Source organism: Papio anubis, chromosome 18 (assembly GCF_008728515.1).
Source record: "Papio anubis isolate 15944 chromosome 18, Panubis1.0, whole genome shotgun sequence".
NCBI lineage: Eukaryota > Metazoa > Chordata > Mammalia > Primates > Cercopithecidae > Papio > Papio anubis.
The window spans coordinates 47,831,337-47,848,405 of record NC_044993.1 but is presented as its reverse complement, the minus strand read 5'-3'; the positions used below and the strand labels follow the sequence as shown (position 1 = coordinate 47,848,405).

General features: G+C 50.5%; 1 protein-coding gene across 7 annotated transcripts in view; it reads left to right on the top strand.

Moving 5' to 3' along the window:
* Positions 1 to 17,069, top strand: part of KIAA0556 (KIAA0556 ortholog) — a 234,488-nt gene that overhangs the window by 178,601 nt on the left and 38,818 nt on the right. For all 7 annotated transcript variants that reach the window (XM_009196201.4, XM_017953265.3, XM_009196203.4 and 4 more), the window contains one exon: positions 14,043 to 14,922. In XM_009196201.4, the coding sequence (XP_009194465.2) occupies positions 14,043 to 14,922 (880 nt within the window). The remainder of the gene's footprint in view (positions 1 to 14,042; positions 14,923 to 17,069) is intronic.

Sequence of the window (17,069 nt, the reverse complement as noted above, 5' to 3'; positions counted from 1 at the left end):
CGATAGTCTCCCTCCTATAGTAGGTAATAACTCATCCAAAAAGTGGGCTTCCAGCAGCTCTCCATGCTCCATCTGTTTGCCTTTATAATAGTCATATTAGTTATGTGTGACAGTACAGATAAGCACACCATCCCCATCATCACCCACAGCGTCACCACGCAAGTGCCGCCTCCAGCCTGGTCACACCAGGAAGTGGGACAGCAGTGAGCATCCAGGCAGGACGGGCACCCAGGGTATATTTCATATACAGAAAGGCACTCATTAAATTGTTTTTGATAAATAAATGCTACATTTCTCCAGGGGCATATTTCTGTGACATGTAATGTGGTCTAGGCCAGGAGTCCCCAGCTCCCGGGCCACAAACCAGTACCAGTCTGAGGCCTGTTAGGAACCAGGCCGCATAGCAGGAGGTAAGCCCCGGATGAGCCAGCATGACCACCTGGGCTCTGCCTCCTGTCAGATCGGCAGTGGCATGAGATTCTCACAGGCATGGAAACCCTATTGGGAACTGCACATGTGAAGGGTCTATGCTTTACACTCCTTATGATAATCTAATGTCTGATGATCTGAAATGGAACAGTTTCATCCCAGTACCATCCCCACCCCTGCCACCATCCGTGACAATAACACAGGACAGTGAATGAGGGCCACAGGGAGGAGGAGGCTGGGCTGCTTGGAGCCAGGTGGCCAGAGTCCTTCCCCGAGCTCAGTGATGACCAGGAGCATCCATGGGGCATCTGTGGGAAAGGCACTCCCCGCAGGGCACAGCAGGAGCAAAGGCCCTGCGGCAGGAGTTCAAGGACTGTGGTTTCGCCAAGTGGCTAGAGCATGGGGAACAAGGAGTGTCATGGGAGGTCCCAGAGGGAGGTGGGGACAAGATCCTGTGGACCAGCAGGTTTGGATCTGGTTCGGAGACAGGCAGAATACAGTATGGTCAGAGCCAGCCCATCAGAGACCATGTGGCCTGGGGCAGGTTACCTCACATCTCTATGCCTCAGCGTTATCTGGAAAATGTCCAGTGAATGCATGTAAAGTGCTCTGAGTCGTTCCTGGCTTCCCGCCCTCTGTACAAGGGTCAGTTGTTAGTGTCATTGCCGGAGGCTTGTGAGCAGGGTGACATGATCTGATGGACGATGTTTGTTTGTTTGTTTGTTTGTTTGTTTGTTTTTCTAGATAGTCTCTCTCTGTTGCCCAGGCTGGAGCGCAGTGGCGTGATCATGGCTCACTGCAGCCTTGACCTCCTGGGTTCAAGTGTTCCTCCCACCTCAGCCTCCCAAGTAGCTGGGACTCCAGGTGTGCACACCACCACAGCTAGTTTTTTTTATTTTTTGCGGAGATAGGCAGGTCTCAAACTCTTGGCCTCAAGTCATCCTCCCGCCTCAGCTTCCCAAAGTGCTGGGATTACAGGTGTGAGCCACCGCGCCCGGTCCTGATTGAGGAATTTAAAAGACTACTCTGGTTGATTTGGAGAATGGATCAGGGGGCAGAGGGAGCCCAGAGAGAGGAGGCTCAAGACATAGTCTAGCTAAGAACAGCCTAGCTGAAGATGGTGGTGGCTTGGATGAGGGTGTCAGTGCTCTTGGGGTGCCCTTTGGGTAGACTCAACTCATCCTATGACTATTTGCATTTTCAGCAATGCCTTTTTCTGGGAAGAAGTTTTTGAATGAATGTAGAAGTGAAGGGATTAGTTCAGTAATGAGGCGTGTATCCATCACCTGCTTCAATAATTATCAACATTCTGCTATTGTTGTTTCACGTATCCCCCTAACATTTGAAAGCAAATTGTAGTTATCACACTATTTCACTCATAAATCCTTCAGTATACATCTCTAACAAAAAAAGACATTTGTTTGTTTACTTTTCTGTAACCTTGATGGCACTATCGTGCGTGGCCATAATTAATTATCATGCTCTGATACCCACTTCATGTTTAAACATTCCTAATTCTCTCAAAATTGTTTCTTTTACACTTGGTTTGTTTGGATCTGATACAAACCAAGACCAAACATTGCAATGACTCGGAAGTCAAAGATGTCACCTTCATTTGGTCACCCGAGTCAGTGTGGCCTGATGGCTCTGCCCCATGGCAGGGTTTGGGCACTGTGGGGTCCAGGAAGTATGCTGGGCATCTTAGCAGGGCAACTGGTGAAAAGGGGACTGAGCCCATTGCGTGGGAAGCTTCCTGAGCTGTGGACCTCAGGCTTGGTCTAGGCCACTGCCAATGGCCAGAGGGTGCTTTCCGTTGGGTGGGATGCAGTGAGTACAGTCTGTGGGCAGAGTCCTCACTCAGGTAGGTACAGACATGGTAGCCATGAGACTTCCAAGAGGGTCAGCCTTAAAGTGGGTCCCCAGCCAGCAGGGGAAGGAGAAGTGAACAGAGAATTCAGCCTTTATTTATTTATTTGTTTATTTATTTAGAGACAGAGTCTCGCTTTGTCACCCAGGCTGGAGTGCAGTGGCCCGATCTCAGTTCGCTGCAAACTCCACCCCCTGGGTTCAAGCAGTTCTCCTGCCTCAACCTCCTGAGTAGCTGGGACTACAGGCACGCGCCACCATGCCCAGCTAATTTTCATATTTTCAGTAGAGACGGGTTTTGCCATGTTGGCCAGGCTGGTCTCGAACTCCTGACCTCAAGTGACCACTTGCCTCAGCCTCCCAAAATGCTAGGATTTACAGGCATGAACCACTGGGCCCAGCCACATTCGGCCTTTAAAGAGAGCAGCCCCACAAGAACGTGGGGATTCAGAGCCAGGCTCTGCTCCTAGAGAGAATGAAAGTGGACGCAGAGCCAGCATGGAAGCTGAGACCCATGTCCTGTGCTGTGCAGACCAGGTGGGCAGGCTGCAACTGGAAGTAGGCAGATGTCTGGGCAGGGGAGGGCTGCTCACCCAGGTGTAGGTGCTGACTGGCGCAGCAGGAGAAATCACAGATCGCCTGGAGGGTGGAGCTTCCCACCTGCCTCCTGCCAGCCTTGGCCAGGACTGACTCAGTAGCTGAGCCCGTTGATTGGAGTTCTCAGTAGAAGGGCTGTTTTATCAGCCAGGATTCTCTTGGTAGCAAAAGACAGAAAACCCAATTAAAACTGGGTTAAGCACAAAATAGAAGAAGTCTTTGGCTCATGTAAGAGAAGACGCTGGGTGGCTGGCTTTAGGTATGGCGGCATCCAGGATTTCACATGATGTCATCAGGAATCTGCCTCCCTCCATCACTTAGCTCTCTTCCCCTCTGTGCTGGCCTCATCCTCAGGTTCCACGTGGTAGCCCCCAGTGGCATCAGGTTCATGTTTATTTCAGCAGCCCCCGCAGAAAGAGACTGTCCTCATGAAAGCTGCAATCTAGCGCTTATTATCGGTCAGACCTGCATTGCTGCCTGGGGTGGGCCCACATTATCCACATGAGGTGAAATTAACAGAAGGCTGGATTTTCAATGGGAAATTGAAGTTCTGCCTCTGAAAGAGGGAAAAATCACCAGGGAAGATAGAAAATCATACCCGACCTAGGTCCTTTTTCTTTTTCTCTAAGAACATAGGAGTCACATGCTGTTGAATTTATTCATCAGCTCCCAAACTTAAACCTTCCTTGACACTTAACCACATATCAAAGCTGCAGGCCTGACCACTGGATCGCTATTTCTGGCCTTTCTTACTGTGAATGCACACTACTCCCACTTGGCACACCCAAACCCTGCCCGTCTGTCCACCCACGCCAGGCTTCCTTCTCCACTTCCTTTTTCTGTCTGCGCCAGCTCCTGGCTCACAACTTTGATCCTCTGACTTCCCTTTGCCCCTCACTGTCAGGCATCTCTAAGTCCTACCAGTTCAATTTCCAAAACCAGTCTCCTTCCCAATCCAGCTCATCCCTTCCCTTCTTCCTGTTGCTGTGTGAAGCCTTATTCCCGTGTATCCCCATCCTCCCCTCTACTGCTCATGGGCTCAGCCCCTCCTCTCATCAGCAGAGGTTTGTCAATTGCCCCAAGCCCAGGCGTTGTGCTGGGAATCAGCACTGATACGCTGCCTGCCCCTGCAAGCTCGTGCCCAGGCAGGGGAGGCCCAGGGGCCCTGCAGTGAAGGGCATGAGCCCAGGGCCTCCCAGCTGCAGAATGCCTCAGGGGAGCAACCATGACCCACTGCTGTCACATGCCTCCCAGAGCATCCTGGGAAGAAGGCTGGACACAGAGGCTGTGCACCGGTCACCAGATGCAGCTCACAGGTAGACTTCCGCTGGATCACATGTTTTCAAAATTATTTGAATTAATAGCCAACATTTTTAAATTGGGAGGTTTTGCATGAAAATATGAAGTTTTTTGCATTTTTTGAGAAACTAGAAGATCCCACATTTATACCTGGAAACTTGAGTGGAGCTGAGTCACAGCGACACCGTTGTCCTTATACCCCATTGCCTGTCTCATTTGCGGTACTTGCCTGGACCCTGAATGTGTTTGCATTGGTGACTTCCGCCACTCCCTGACCCCAAAATCTGACTCTCTGGCTCTTTCATGCTTAGATAGCTTTGACCTCCCACTGGCCCCCATAAAACTCTTCTCTCCCCTCTGCCTTAGCTCCTGCCATCCCCAGAGCCTGGAATACCTGACCCGTCTTGTTACAAGCCTGCCTTTCAAAACACTGAGGTTCAGCTTGAGCCTGACTTCACAGACAAGCCTCCCCGTACCCCTAGCCTGCCTTAGGCCCCTTCCGGGGGTCTCCAGCCACACCCTTCCTGGCACCAAGTCCCTGCTTCCTGAGGGTGTTCCTTAGGGTCCTGAGTTTCTGACATACAAACAGGCACCCCCGGCCAAATCTGCCCTGTGATGCGTTCGGTTTGGTCCTCACGGTGTTTACAGCTTATGAATTGTTTAATGACAACATTTGGAAATTGCCTTTTGATGACCTGGCAATATTCCCTCTCTTTCATCCACTGGCTGGAGCGGACTTGAGGGTATGCGTCCTTCAGCTCACAGACCCCCATGGCTGCAGTGCCACTAGCATTTGAGCATGCGACCGCTTCACCTACAGCTGGTTGTGAGCTCTTCAAAGCGAGGACCCTGGCTTGCTTCCTTTGCATCCCACACAGGCCAGGACCCTCCCCTACCACCCCCGCCCCCCAACACCAAAAGACCCCCACACAGTATGGGCTGCATTGAATAAAATTGCAAGATTTGCATGCCAGGGCCTCAACGCAAACTTAGTTGAGCTTTGACCTCAGAGTGCATGGGGCACCTCCTATGGCTGCTGCCAACCTCTGCCAGAAACAGGGGGATTGCTGCACTGGGCCCTGCAGAGCATTGTCTCTGAGCCATGCCAACCTGAGCAGCCAGCCTTGATGGGTCTATACATTTAAGTGTGGTACATTAGGTACAAGACATGAGGGTAACTCCTGTGTCTTGCATATGTGGCAAGCAGCATTTAAAGCACTTTATGTAAATCAGCTCATTTATTCTGCACAACAGTCCTATGAGGCAGGTACTGCAGTTACCGGCTCCATTTTACAGATGGGGAAACTGAGGTACAGAAAGGCAGAGCAACTTGCTGACGATCACATGACTACCAGGCATTCTGGTGCCCACTTCACAGCCCTGCTTTTCTTTTTCTTTTCTTTTCTTTTTTTTTTTTTTTTGAGACAGAGTCTCACTCAGTTCCCCAGGGGAAGTACAGTGGCATGATCTCGGCTCACTGCAACCTCTGCCTCCTGGGTTCAAGCGATTCTCTTGCTGCAGTGTCCTGAGTAGCTGAGATTACACGTGTGTGGCCCTATACGTGGCTAATTTTTTTGTATTTTTAGTAGAGATGGAGTTTTGCCATGTTGGCCAGGCCGGTCTCGAACTCCTGACCTCAGATTATCCGCCCACCTCAGCCTCCCAAAGTGCTGGGATTACAGGCATGAGTTACCGCACACGGCACAGCCCTGCCTTTCTATAGAGCGACCATTGTCACTGGAGAGCCAGGCCCTGCAGGAGGGCAGCCATTACTCCTCATGTTAGCGCCGACCCGGTGTTGCCACACAGCCTAAGTTTTTCAACAGAGGCCAGAAATGCACCTTGTTATGTGAAAGCTTGCAATTTGTAAATATTACTAATAATTCTAAAATTCTTAAATGCTTGGTGAGCTAAACGAGCATGGTTTCAGCCAGAGGACCACCAGTGTGTGAACTAATCAGATCCCATCCACGTTCGTTATCCTGAGTCTGTGATGCCAGGTGGGGCATGGCATGGTCTTCCCAGAGTGTGGCATATAGTAGGTGTTTGTTAAATGTCTCAGTGTCTTACCATCTTCTTCTGTCCCTTCTAGGAAATTAAATTTCACATCACAAAGAATGGTTTTCACTGGCCTTCCTCCCAAGGGACATGTAAAAGACCATGAAGGTCACTCCCCAATGAAACCAGAACTCCCTGAAAGTTTATTCCCCAAAGCAAGACCTCAGGACAGATAGGAATAGCCCTTTCCCCTGTCCTTGAAGGTCTTGCCTCCTGGGGAGGACAAGCGTGTGTCTGTGGACACTTGGCTAAGCAGTAGGTGCAGAGAACCAGGTTGCAAGCCCAACACTGAAACCTCAGAGGAAGACTCAAGTCAACCAGAGTCGGGGAGGAGGGGAAGACAGGGAGGGCCAAGGGCTCCCTGGAGGAGTCAGTCCTTGAGCCAGGTCCTGACGTGCGCGTGTCAGCGCTCTGGGAGACAGCACCTCACTGCCTCCATAGCCCTCCATACCTCGATAGACCTACAGTTGGGATAAAAGCAGTGAGTCCGGGAGACAAACCCTAAACCCCTGGCCCAGAACCCCTGACTCCTTCCTGTTCTGGAGCTAGCACTTCCGGGCAAAGAGCTAGGAAGGACAGCAGCCCATGCTTTTGCTCTGCAGAGGTGCCGGTGAATGTTCCCAGCCAATGACACAACTCCCAGAGTGTGGGACTCCTGCAGTGTGGGCTCCCTGGGCTGTGCCTGAAGTCCAGCCAGTGCACATCTGGGCCAAATTCAGTTGTGTCACCATGCCAAGGCGCCATTTGCCTTAACGGACCCACCTTGGCTTGTAGTATTTGGGCCTAGCCAGTGTTTTGTTCCAGAGGTTTGTTCTCAGGTTGTACTGGCTGCGCCAAAGGCCGGTGCTCCTCTCCAGGGAAAGTGACTTAAGATGCTAAAGCCTTAAAGTGCTTCGCTGTTGTCACAGTGGAACCGTGCCGCCATGAATCTTTGTTGGGCAGTTGTGTGTTCATTGCAAAAGACACACCATTCTACCCTGGGGCCAGGGAGGAAAGTGGCCTTGCTGAGTTAATTACTTAGATTGAAATAATATTAATATTGTATTAAAAATGCTTTACAGTTTCAGCACAGTTGATTCTTGCCAACTGTAAAGAAGGAAGAGGACAAAATGTGGGCCAGGAAAGGTGTTCCCATTAACTACACACCAGCCACAGAGTTTCAAAGTATCCTTTTCAAGATCCATGGCAAAGGGGGTTTGAGGCAGCAAGAACAAAAGGCATAAAAATAACTCTAGTTAAGGAAGGAAAAAAAATATTCACACCAAAGAAACAAGGCACACACACACACACATACACACACACGCACACACACATACACACACGCGCGCGCGCGCAGAGAGAGAGACACAAGGTTCTAAAGGTTAAGACATTCTGACAGGAAGGAATTTCATCGTGCACTTCCTGGAAGGAGACAACAAGGGAGAAAGGGCCTGGGGTTAAAGCTCCGACGAGTGGAGGGGGAGGAAGCAGGCTGGTTCCTGAGGAGAGGATTTTCCCCCTGGATCCTTTCCTAAAGATGTCCTTTGTACAGAACTGCACTGCGGGGGTGTGGAGGAATCCAGACTCACAGAATCTTCCATCCTGCGTTCTTCCTGGGGCAGATGTGGCTCTCATACAGCCGCTAAGCACACCCTTGTGGTATAATGACACTTATGCAGTATATACGTAAATATGTAGAAAAATGTCTCGAAGGACTGGAACCCACACACATACACACGCCCACCACCCAGTGGAGGTGGAGGTGGGGGCTGGGGTGGGGTAGGAGACAGTTCGTCCATAGGGACTTATTTTCTTTTTTTTATTTTATTTTATTTTTGAGACCGAGTTTCCCTCTTTTGCCCAGGCTGGAGTGCAGTGGCACAGTCTCGGCTCACTGCAACCTCCACCTTCTGGTTTCAAGTAATTCTCCTGCCTCAGCCTCTCGAGTAGCTGAGATTACAGGCGCCTGCCACCACGCCTGGCTAATTTTTGTATTTTTAGTACAGACGGGGTTTCACCATGTTGGCCAGGCTGGTCTCGAACTCCGGACCTCATGATCTGCCCGCCTCAGCCTCCGAAAGTGTTGGGATTACAGGTGTAAGCCACTGTGCCTGGCCCAGAGGGACTTATTAAAAAAAAAAAAAAAAAAAAGGCCAGGCGCAGTGGTTCACGCCTGTAATCCCAGCACTTTGGGAGGCCTAGGCAGACGGATCACCTGAGGTCAGGAGTTCAAGACCAGTCTGGCCAACATGGTGAAACCCCGTGTCTACTAAAAATACAAAAAATAGCCGGGCATAGTGGCGTGCCTGTAATCCCAGATACTTGGGAGACTGAGGCATGAGAATCGCTTGAACCCGGGAGGCAAAGATTGCAGTAAGCTGAGGTCACACCACTGCACTCCAGCCTGGGCGACAGAGCGAGATGCCGTCTCAAAAAATAAAAATACAATGTTTAAAAAGGGTGGAGGCTCAGAGCTCCACCGGTACAGGTGCTCCTGACAGTGGCTAGGCTAGCATGGGCCAGGACTGTGGCTTTCTTGGAATCTAGCTTGACCCACAGAAAGATGGTGGTTAAGACCTTAGCATGCCAGCCATAGTGGCTTACCACACACCAGCCATGTGACCTTGGGGAAGGCCTGTGCCTCAGTTTCTCCATCCATAAGATGGGACCCTAATGCTTCCCTTACAGGATTGTTCTGAGGATGGTGTAGGACAAGGCAGTCTGTTATCCTTTAAACAGAATATCCAGAGAAGTGACTAATATTCATTCCCTACAGGGACCCTACTCTGGTGATCCTTGGGTCACATCTGCCCATGAATGTGGCTTGTTTGGCCTGCAGATTGCTGGAAACATTTCAGAGCTCAGAGCTGCCAGGCAGGGCATGACCCTCCCGCCTCCCCCATGACCCCTGCATACCACTGGTTTCCACCTGAGCCCACTCCTCTCTCTTACCTGCCTGACCCCTGCCTGCACCTGCTTCCCTCTCTCAGTTCCCTCTCCACCAGACATCTTGGTGGGGACAGGGCAGCTGATGGCTAGGGGTCAGATGGGCTCTGGACTGAGGAAGGAAGATGGGTGGCCATGTCATAGAAGTCGGGCACCCTATTAGGAAAGCTAGGATGCCCACCTTGTGACTGTGCTGGACTAGATGGTTTCCCCATCACCCACCACCTCTTTAAAGGAAGGCGTTTCTGTCTCACCAGATGTCCCTATGGCAGTAATTTTGCACGGCCAGTCATTGAAAACTGCCCATGCTGTCCATCTCAAATAGCTGTTTCCCAATGAATTCACAGCATGCACTTGCTCTGTGCCTCTGCTAAACAGAGACTCCATCCATATAAACATGTAAAAGAGTGCTTTGAGAATCGACTTTTCTGACAGTCGGCAAAGAGTAGCCTGCCATCCGCAATTGGATAATTGAAGCCGAGTTCCTGTGGCGTAACGCAGGCTGGAAGTTCTCCTTCTAAATTGCTGCAGAAACCTCTGTAACTCAGTGATCCTGAAATTTGTTAGCTCCTACTCACCTAGCTTTCAGGAAGGCTAAGCAGGAGGTTAGTATAGGTGAACATCTCCGGGGTCTCGGATGCCATCTCCCAAGAGCAGATCAGAAGCCAAGGCAATGTGGGAAATAAATGATCTGGAGGTGAAACCCACAGACCGCCGCTTTTCTGATCAGGTTCGTTCTTAGAGCACTGTTGAGAGAGCAGTGCTGTCCAGGAGAGAATACTGTGTTTATTCATTTGCTATTCCAAAGTAAATTATTTATTTATTTATTTATTTATTTATTTATTTATTTATATTTATTTAGAGACGGACCTTCACTGTCGTCACCCAGGCTGGAGTGCAATGGCACGATCTCAGCTCACTGCAACCTCCGCCTCCCAGGTTCAAGTGATTCTCCTGCCTCAGCCTCCCGAGTAGCTGGGATTACAGGTTCACACCATCACACCAGGCTAATTTTTGTATTTTTAGTAGAGATGGGGTTTCACCATGTTGGCCAGACCGGTCTCGAACTCCTGACCTCAGGTGATCCGTCCACCTTGGCCTCCCAAAGTATTGAGATTACAGACGTGAGCTATCGCACCCAGCCCAAAAATAATTGTTGGGTGGCTACAATGTGCCCTTGGACAAGACGGGCAGGGCCTCGGCTGTCTTGGAGCCTAACTTTGAGTGGGAAAAACAATAAATAAGTTAAAAGCTGATAAGCAAGACCATTCAGAGACTAAAAGGAAATCAAACAGGGCAATAAGATAGAGAGGGGACCGATGAGGTGGGGCTGCTCTAGAGGGATGGTCACAGAAGGCCCTGAACAGAAGAAGGAGCAAGGCTGTGGGCGTCTGAGGCAGAGCATGCCAGGCAAGTGTGCAGGCTCTAAGGCAGGAACAGGCTGAGCCACGTCAAGGAACCGAGGCAGGTGCCAGGAGCCGGAGTCAGAGAGGTCAGTGGGCACCCCTGAAGGGGCGTAGGATTTATTGTCAGTGCCATAGGAAGTCACTGGGCAGCTTTAAGCAGGAGGCTCCCAGGATCTGATTTCAGTTGTTAAAAAAAAGACTCACTGCTGTGTGGAAAATGAAGTGAGCGCAGCGTTTTGGGGAGACAGCCCCGAGTGGAGGCGGAGAGACCAATTGGGAGGCAACGGTGGTGTCTCTGGGGGAGACCCTGGTGGCCCAGGCAGCAGCACACTCGGGCGAGGAGGTCAGCTCTAGGCTGTGTTCTGGAGAGAGAGCCGAGGGACGTGCCGACACGCTGGATGTGAGTGAGAAAGTGAGAGGGGACGAGGGGACGGTGAGCTTTTTAGCAACCGCTCGAATGATGGACCCATTTTTAAGATAGTTGAAGACTGGGTTTGGAGAAGGTGATTTCAGAATTCTGTTTCGGGCACACCAGGCACAGTGATTCACACCTGTAATCCCAGCGCTTTGGGAGGCCAAGGCAGGAGGATCCCTTGAGCCCCGGAGCTCAAGACCAGCCTGGGCAACAAAGTGAGACCCCATCTCTACAAAAGAATAATTTCTTTTAATTAGCTGGCCATAGTGACGTGCACCTGTAGTCCCGGCTATCCAGGAGGCTGAGACGGGAGGGTCACTTGAGCCCAGAAATTCAGGTTGCAGTGAACCCTGATCAAGCCACTGAACACCAGCCTGGGCAACAGAGCAAGACCCTGTCTCTTAAAAAAAAAAGAGAGCATTCTGTTTGGGCATTTTAATATTGGAATACCTGTTAGATATCCAGGAAGAGAGGCCAAGCAGTCACTTGGGTCTTGGTGGAAAGGTCAGGGTTGGAGATGAAAATAACTGGGAGCCTGGGGCCTGAGTGAGACCACCTGGAGAGCGAGGGAAGAGCACTCAGGAGGCCTTGGACTGAGCCCCGGGCAGCCCAGTCCTTCAAGGTGCAGCCGAAGAAGAGGAAGTAGCCCAGGAGTCAGGCAGACTCAGCCAGCGAGGCAGGAAGAAAGCCAGGTGGGCGCAGAGCCACACAAGCCCCAGGGAGGAAAGCCATCGCAAAGGAGGAGAAGCTGCTGAGTACTGCCGAGCCGCCACACCCACCTGCTCCCCGCCCCCCAGAACTGAGAAATTCCCATTGCCTGTGGCAGTCGGCTGGACCCTGTAATTTAGGAACCAGACACTTCTGAGAGTCATTAATAATGGCACCAGGACGACAGGTATAAATCAGAATTGTCCTGGACAGACAAGGATGGACCGTCACCCTAGTTATCAGTGCCCAGGTCAGGTGGGTTCCACGTGGAGGTGGAGGCGGAAACCCAATGGGAGGAGGAGCCACAGGGACAGTGACACTCAGAGATTCACTTATAGGGTGATGGGCAGATCATGGGGGACCCCTGCAATGGAATATTCCTTAGCAGTAGAAAGGAAAGGAACTATCAGTTCCCATAACACAGGTGAATCTCAGAGCAGTTACGATGACTGAAAGAGCCGGGCAAAAAAGACTACATGCAACATGATTCCTTTCTGTAAACATTCCAGAAAGGACGATCAGTGTATAGGGAGGGACCACAGCTAGGTGGTTGCCTGGGGCTGGGGAAGGAGGAATGGGAGACAGGGGTTACCAAGGGGCACGAGGAAACCTTAGGGATGATAGGTACGTTTGTTCTCTCGAGTGTGGTGGTTTCATTGGCGTAGACACATGTTAAAACTTATCAAGCTGTATCCATTAAATATGCACAATTTATTGTATGGGATGTGTATTCTATTCCTTGATAAAGCTGGGAAAAGAGTTTTGCTGTAAAGAGGATGAGACAAGTGGAACAGTAGCAGGAGGTGTGATTTTATCTTAAGCATAGAAGGAACAGAGCTGAACCTGTGTGACATGGGGGCATTTAGGCTGGCAGTGAGAGAGGAGAGCGAGGTGGGGACCCTTTGCATGTCACGTGGAGGGCTTTGGAATTTATCCCATCATCGACATGGTTCTGCACCCTGTCGTGTGAAGAAACCACCTGGAGAACTTGTTTTGAGTCCAGTAGTTACCTACAGGCTGCCCTTGAGGCAGTGGTCGTCACACGGCATCCTCCTGGCTCCCTTCCGACTGCAGCTGCTGTGGACGTGGGACAGTCCCCGCATGTGGACAGCGCCCTGCCTCAGGTGCTCTTGGGGTGCTCTGCCGTGGGAGCACACTCAGCTCGTGCGTGTGTGGGTGCATCAGTGCCCCGAGGGCAGCCTTGAACTAGCAGTGGATAAATGTCCCAGTCTTGGAGAGACACTTGCAACATGCGTTTAAGCAGAAGATTCCCATGATCTGATTTCAGTTAAAAAAAAAAAAAAAAAAAAAAAGACTCACTGCTGCATAGAAAATGAAGTGTGAGTGCAGGATTTGGAGGAGACACCGCAGAGTGGAAGCGGAGAGACCAATTAGGAGGCGGCAGTGGTGTCTCTGTCAGAGGCCCTGGTGGCCTGGGCAAGGAAGGCAGCAGCACGTTCCGGGCAGAGAGGTCAGACCCAGGAAGTGTTCTGAAGAGAGAGGCGAGGGACAGCTGGCAGATCGGATGGGCAAGTGAGAAAGAGAGGGATCAAGGGGGCCACGAGGTTTTTGGCAACTGCTTCAAGGATGGAGCCATTTTTAAGATAGGTGAAGACTAGGGTTGGGGAAAGTGAGTTCTTGGAGTTCCGCAGAGGGCCCCCATGGGAAGGAGCACCAGTTGGCCACAGCAGTGACCAGCTCAAAAAAAATTGGGTATTTCCTTTTTCCTGCCCTATCTTACTTTCCCCGTTACCTCTCGGACTCACCTGCCAAATACTCGACTTGCACCCAAGTCCTTGTCTCAGCCTCTGCTTTTACGGTCTCCCAATTATGATGCCTGCCGAGGCCAGGAAGGCTGTGTTTTTTAAGCACTTCAGGCTTTTTGACGCAGATGGTCTCAGGAACTGGACTTTAAAGAACACTGCTATAGGCTGTGAAAAAAACATGAAGGATTTCACACAGGGGAATGACTGGACAGATTCGCTCTGGTAGAAAATTAACTCTGGTGGCAATGTGAAGTCCAAGTTAAAGTAGCAAGAGACGGGAAGCAGGGGGACCAATTAGTAGGCTATTACAAATGTCCCAACAGGAGGTAATGATGACGAAGGCAGCGATTGAGTCCGTCTCTTTGTGAAAGTCCTTTGATTTATAGAGTATATAACGGTTCGCACGGAAATGAGACCAAGCCTAGTTTCACACCCCCAGCACTGTCGTTTTCAAAAGCTCGCATTTCTAGCATTTCACATTTTCTTTTCTTTTTTTGGTATCTTCGACTTCCAGAATTTCATACATCAGTCTGATGCTATGCATCTTCACTTTGTTAAATCTTGTGGTTTCAGGATCTTGACATTGGTGCCAAGAACGTGAAGCTTTACGTCAACAGAAACCTTATCTTCAATGGCAAGTTAGACAAAGGAGACAGGGAGGCCCCAGCTGACCACAGCATCCTGGTTGACCAGAAGAACGAGAAGAGCGAGCGACTGGAGAACACCATGAACATTCACTCGGAAGAAAGCAGAGGCACCCACGAGATGGCTGGCGCCAGCGGGGACAAGGAGCTTGGTCTCGGTTGCCCACAGCCAGCTGAAACATTAGTGGATGCAAAGCTATCTTCACAAGGAGATGTGTCTGGCGAAAGGAAGAATTCAACTAATTGCGGGAAAGACAGTTTGTCCCAGTTAGAGGAATATTTGAGACTGTCGGCAGCCCCCGCTTTGATAGGTGACATGCCCAGTGCTCCTGCCACCTCCCCACCTGTCAGGTGCCCTCCTGTCCACGAGGAGTCCTCTCTCATCCAACAACTGGAAAACCTCATGGGCAGAAAAATCTGTGAGCCGCCCGGGAAAACCCCGTCCTGGTTACAACCTTCTCCCGCCAGGAAGGACAGGAAGCAGGAAGGCAGGAAGTCAAAACCCGTCTGGCTTAGTCCCGAGAAGCCACTGGCCTGGAAGGGCAGGCTCCCGTCAGACGATGTCATCGGTGAGGGTCCCAGAGAGACCGAGGCTGGGGATAAAGGCCCCCGGCGTGAGCCAGGGCGGGGGACCAGCCGGAGCGCCAACACCAAGGAGAGACCCCAGAGGGCAACCCCCAAAGTCCACAGTGATGACTCAGACATCTTTAACCAGCCCCCCAACAGAGGGCGCCCTGCTAGTGGGAGGAGGGGCTCAAGGAAGGATGCTGGCAGCAGTAGTCATGGGGACGACCAGTCAGCCAGCAGAGGTAAGCTCCAAAAAGCAGCCTGACTTGGGCACCATCATCCCAGCGCCTCTAATTGGCATGAAGCCAGTTACTCCCTGGACCTCAGTTTCCTTATCTGCAAAACAAGGTGGTTGTTCTCAACTAAGGGTCACCAAATCACTGTCTCAGGGGCCAAAGAGGTACATAAATGAGTGAAATGGGCAAGATACATTTTGCATGATAAATTCATAGATGTGTTTGTCATTGCCACCAAAGTATGTCCCTTTGCCCATTTTTCTTGCAACACATGACTTTTCCAAGCCATTTTCCAAAAGACTACTTTGTTCTCCTACCTTTCCTAGAGACATTGGTCTCTAATCACTTCACTTTCTCCAACTGTTAGAAAAATAGGTGACTACAGTGGCCAGGCCTGAAATCCCAGCACTTTAGGAGGCTGAGGCGGGAAGATCGCTTTGGCCCAGGAGGTCAAGGCTACAGTGAGCCATGATTGTGCCACTGCATTCCAGCCTAGGTGACACAGCGAGACTCTGTCTCAAGAAAAAAAAGAAAAAATAATAACACAAGTGTGATGATGCATAGCAATTGACACTTGCCTGGGTGTTGGAAGTGGCACAGGGAATAGTGAGGACTTCGGCAATTTGGAGACCATAAACCCACCCACAGGGCGGCTGCCACTCCACTCAGGTTTCTAGTCAGCCTTTAGGAATTCAAGGCCAGGCCAGGTGCAATGGCTCACACCTGTAATCCCAGCACTTTGGGAGGCTGAGACGGGCAGATAACCTGAGGCCAGGAGTTCAAGACCAGCCTAGCTAACATGGTAAAACCCTGACTCTACTGAAAATACAAAAATTAGCCAGATGTGGTGGTGTGTGCCTGTAATCCCAGCTACTTGGGAGGCTGAGGCAAGAGGATCACTTGAACCCAGGAAGTGGAGGCTACAGTGAGCTGAGATTGTGCCACTGCACTCCAGCCTGGGCAATAGAGCAAAACTCCATCTCAAAAAAAATAATAATGAATGCAAGGCCACTGTACCAGACCTCCCTTTTACCTTTTTCAAGAGAAACCAGAAATGTTTCTTATTTTTTAACTTTGGCAACTGATTGAGATTATTTTTAAACCACTGTATGTGTCAAAAAACAAAAAACAGAAAAAAACATCTGTTGGCAGGACTCGCCCTGAGAGCTTTGTGAACTTTGCAGTAGATGATTAGATGATCTTCAAGGGCTTTCCTGATTATGAACGGAGAGCCCACCAAGGCAGGGAGTCTCAATATTTGCACTCAGATTTGGCTCCTGGGAAGGAGTACGGATAGCAGCTAGGAGTCAAACCATTGAATCTAAACTTGGCGGCTTACAGGCCTGAGACCTCTAGCCTGGGCCTCAGTGTTTTCATCTGTAAAATGGTAATGACTTCCCCACCCAGTGTGGCAAGGAAGGAATGAGATGATGGCTTCCAAATAGCAACACCGAACCTGTCACATGATGAGTGCTCGGGGAGTAGTAGCCGTTATTTCAACACTAGCTTGGACGAGGTCCTTTTCCATCCACAGAGCACTCAGGCCTGCCATGCCAGGGCTCAGCCCTAGAGCCTCTGAATTTAACCCCACCCCATACCACGTGGAAGCAAAACCCTGGGGCCAGGCTGCCTGAGCTTGTATGCTGGCTCCATCACCTCCAGCCCACACCTCAGGCAGGTTCTGAAACCCTGCTGAGTCTCAGTTTCCTCATCTGTAAAATGACACTAATAATACATGGGGTGCTGGGAGGATCAAATGAGATCATACTTGTGGAGCATTTAACACAGTTGGAGCCCCCAAGAGAGATTAGCTGTTCCGTCATCATCATCACCCTCTCTGTGATGCTGCCTCTGGGTGAAATATCTATGCAACGCCAAGGCATGCATTTTGTTTTCCAGTTTTATTTTCTTATTTTCTTTTTTAAAATTTTTATTTTAAGTTCTGGGGTACACATGCAGGATGTGCAGGTTACATAGGTAAATGTGTGCCGTGGTGGTTTGCTGCACCTGTCAACCCATCACCCAGGTATTCAGGCCAGCATGCATTAGCTATTTTTCCTAATGCTCTCCCTCCCCCACTGTACCCCCCAACAGGCCACAGTGTGTGACGTTCCCTTCCCTGTGTCCATGTGTTCTCATAGTTCAGCTCCCAC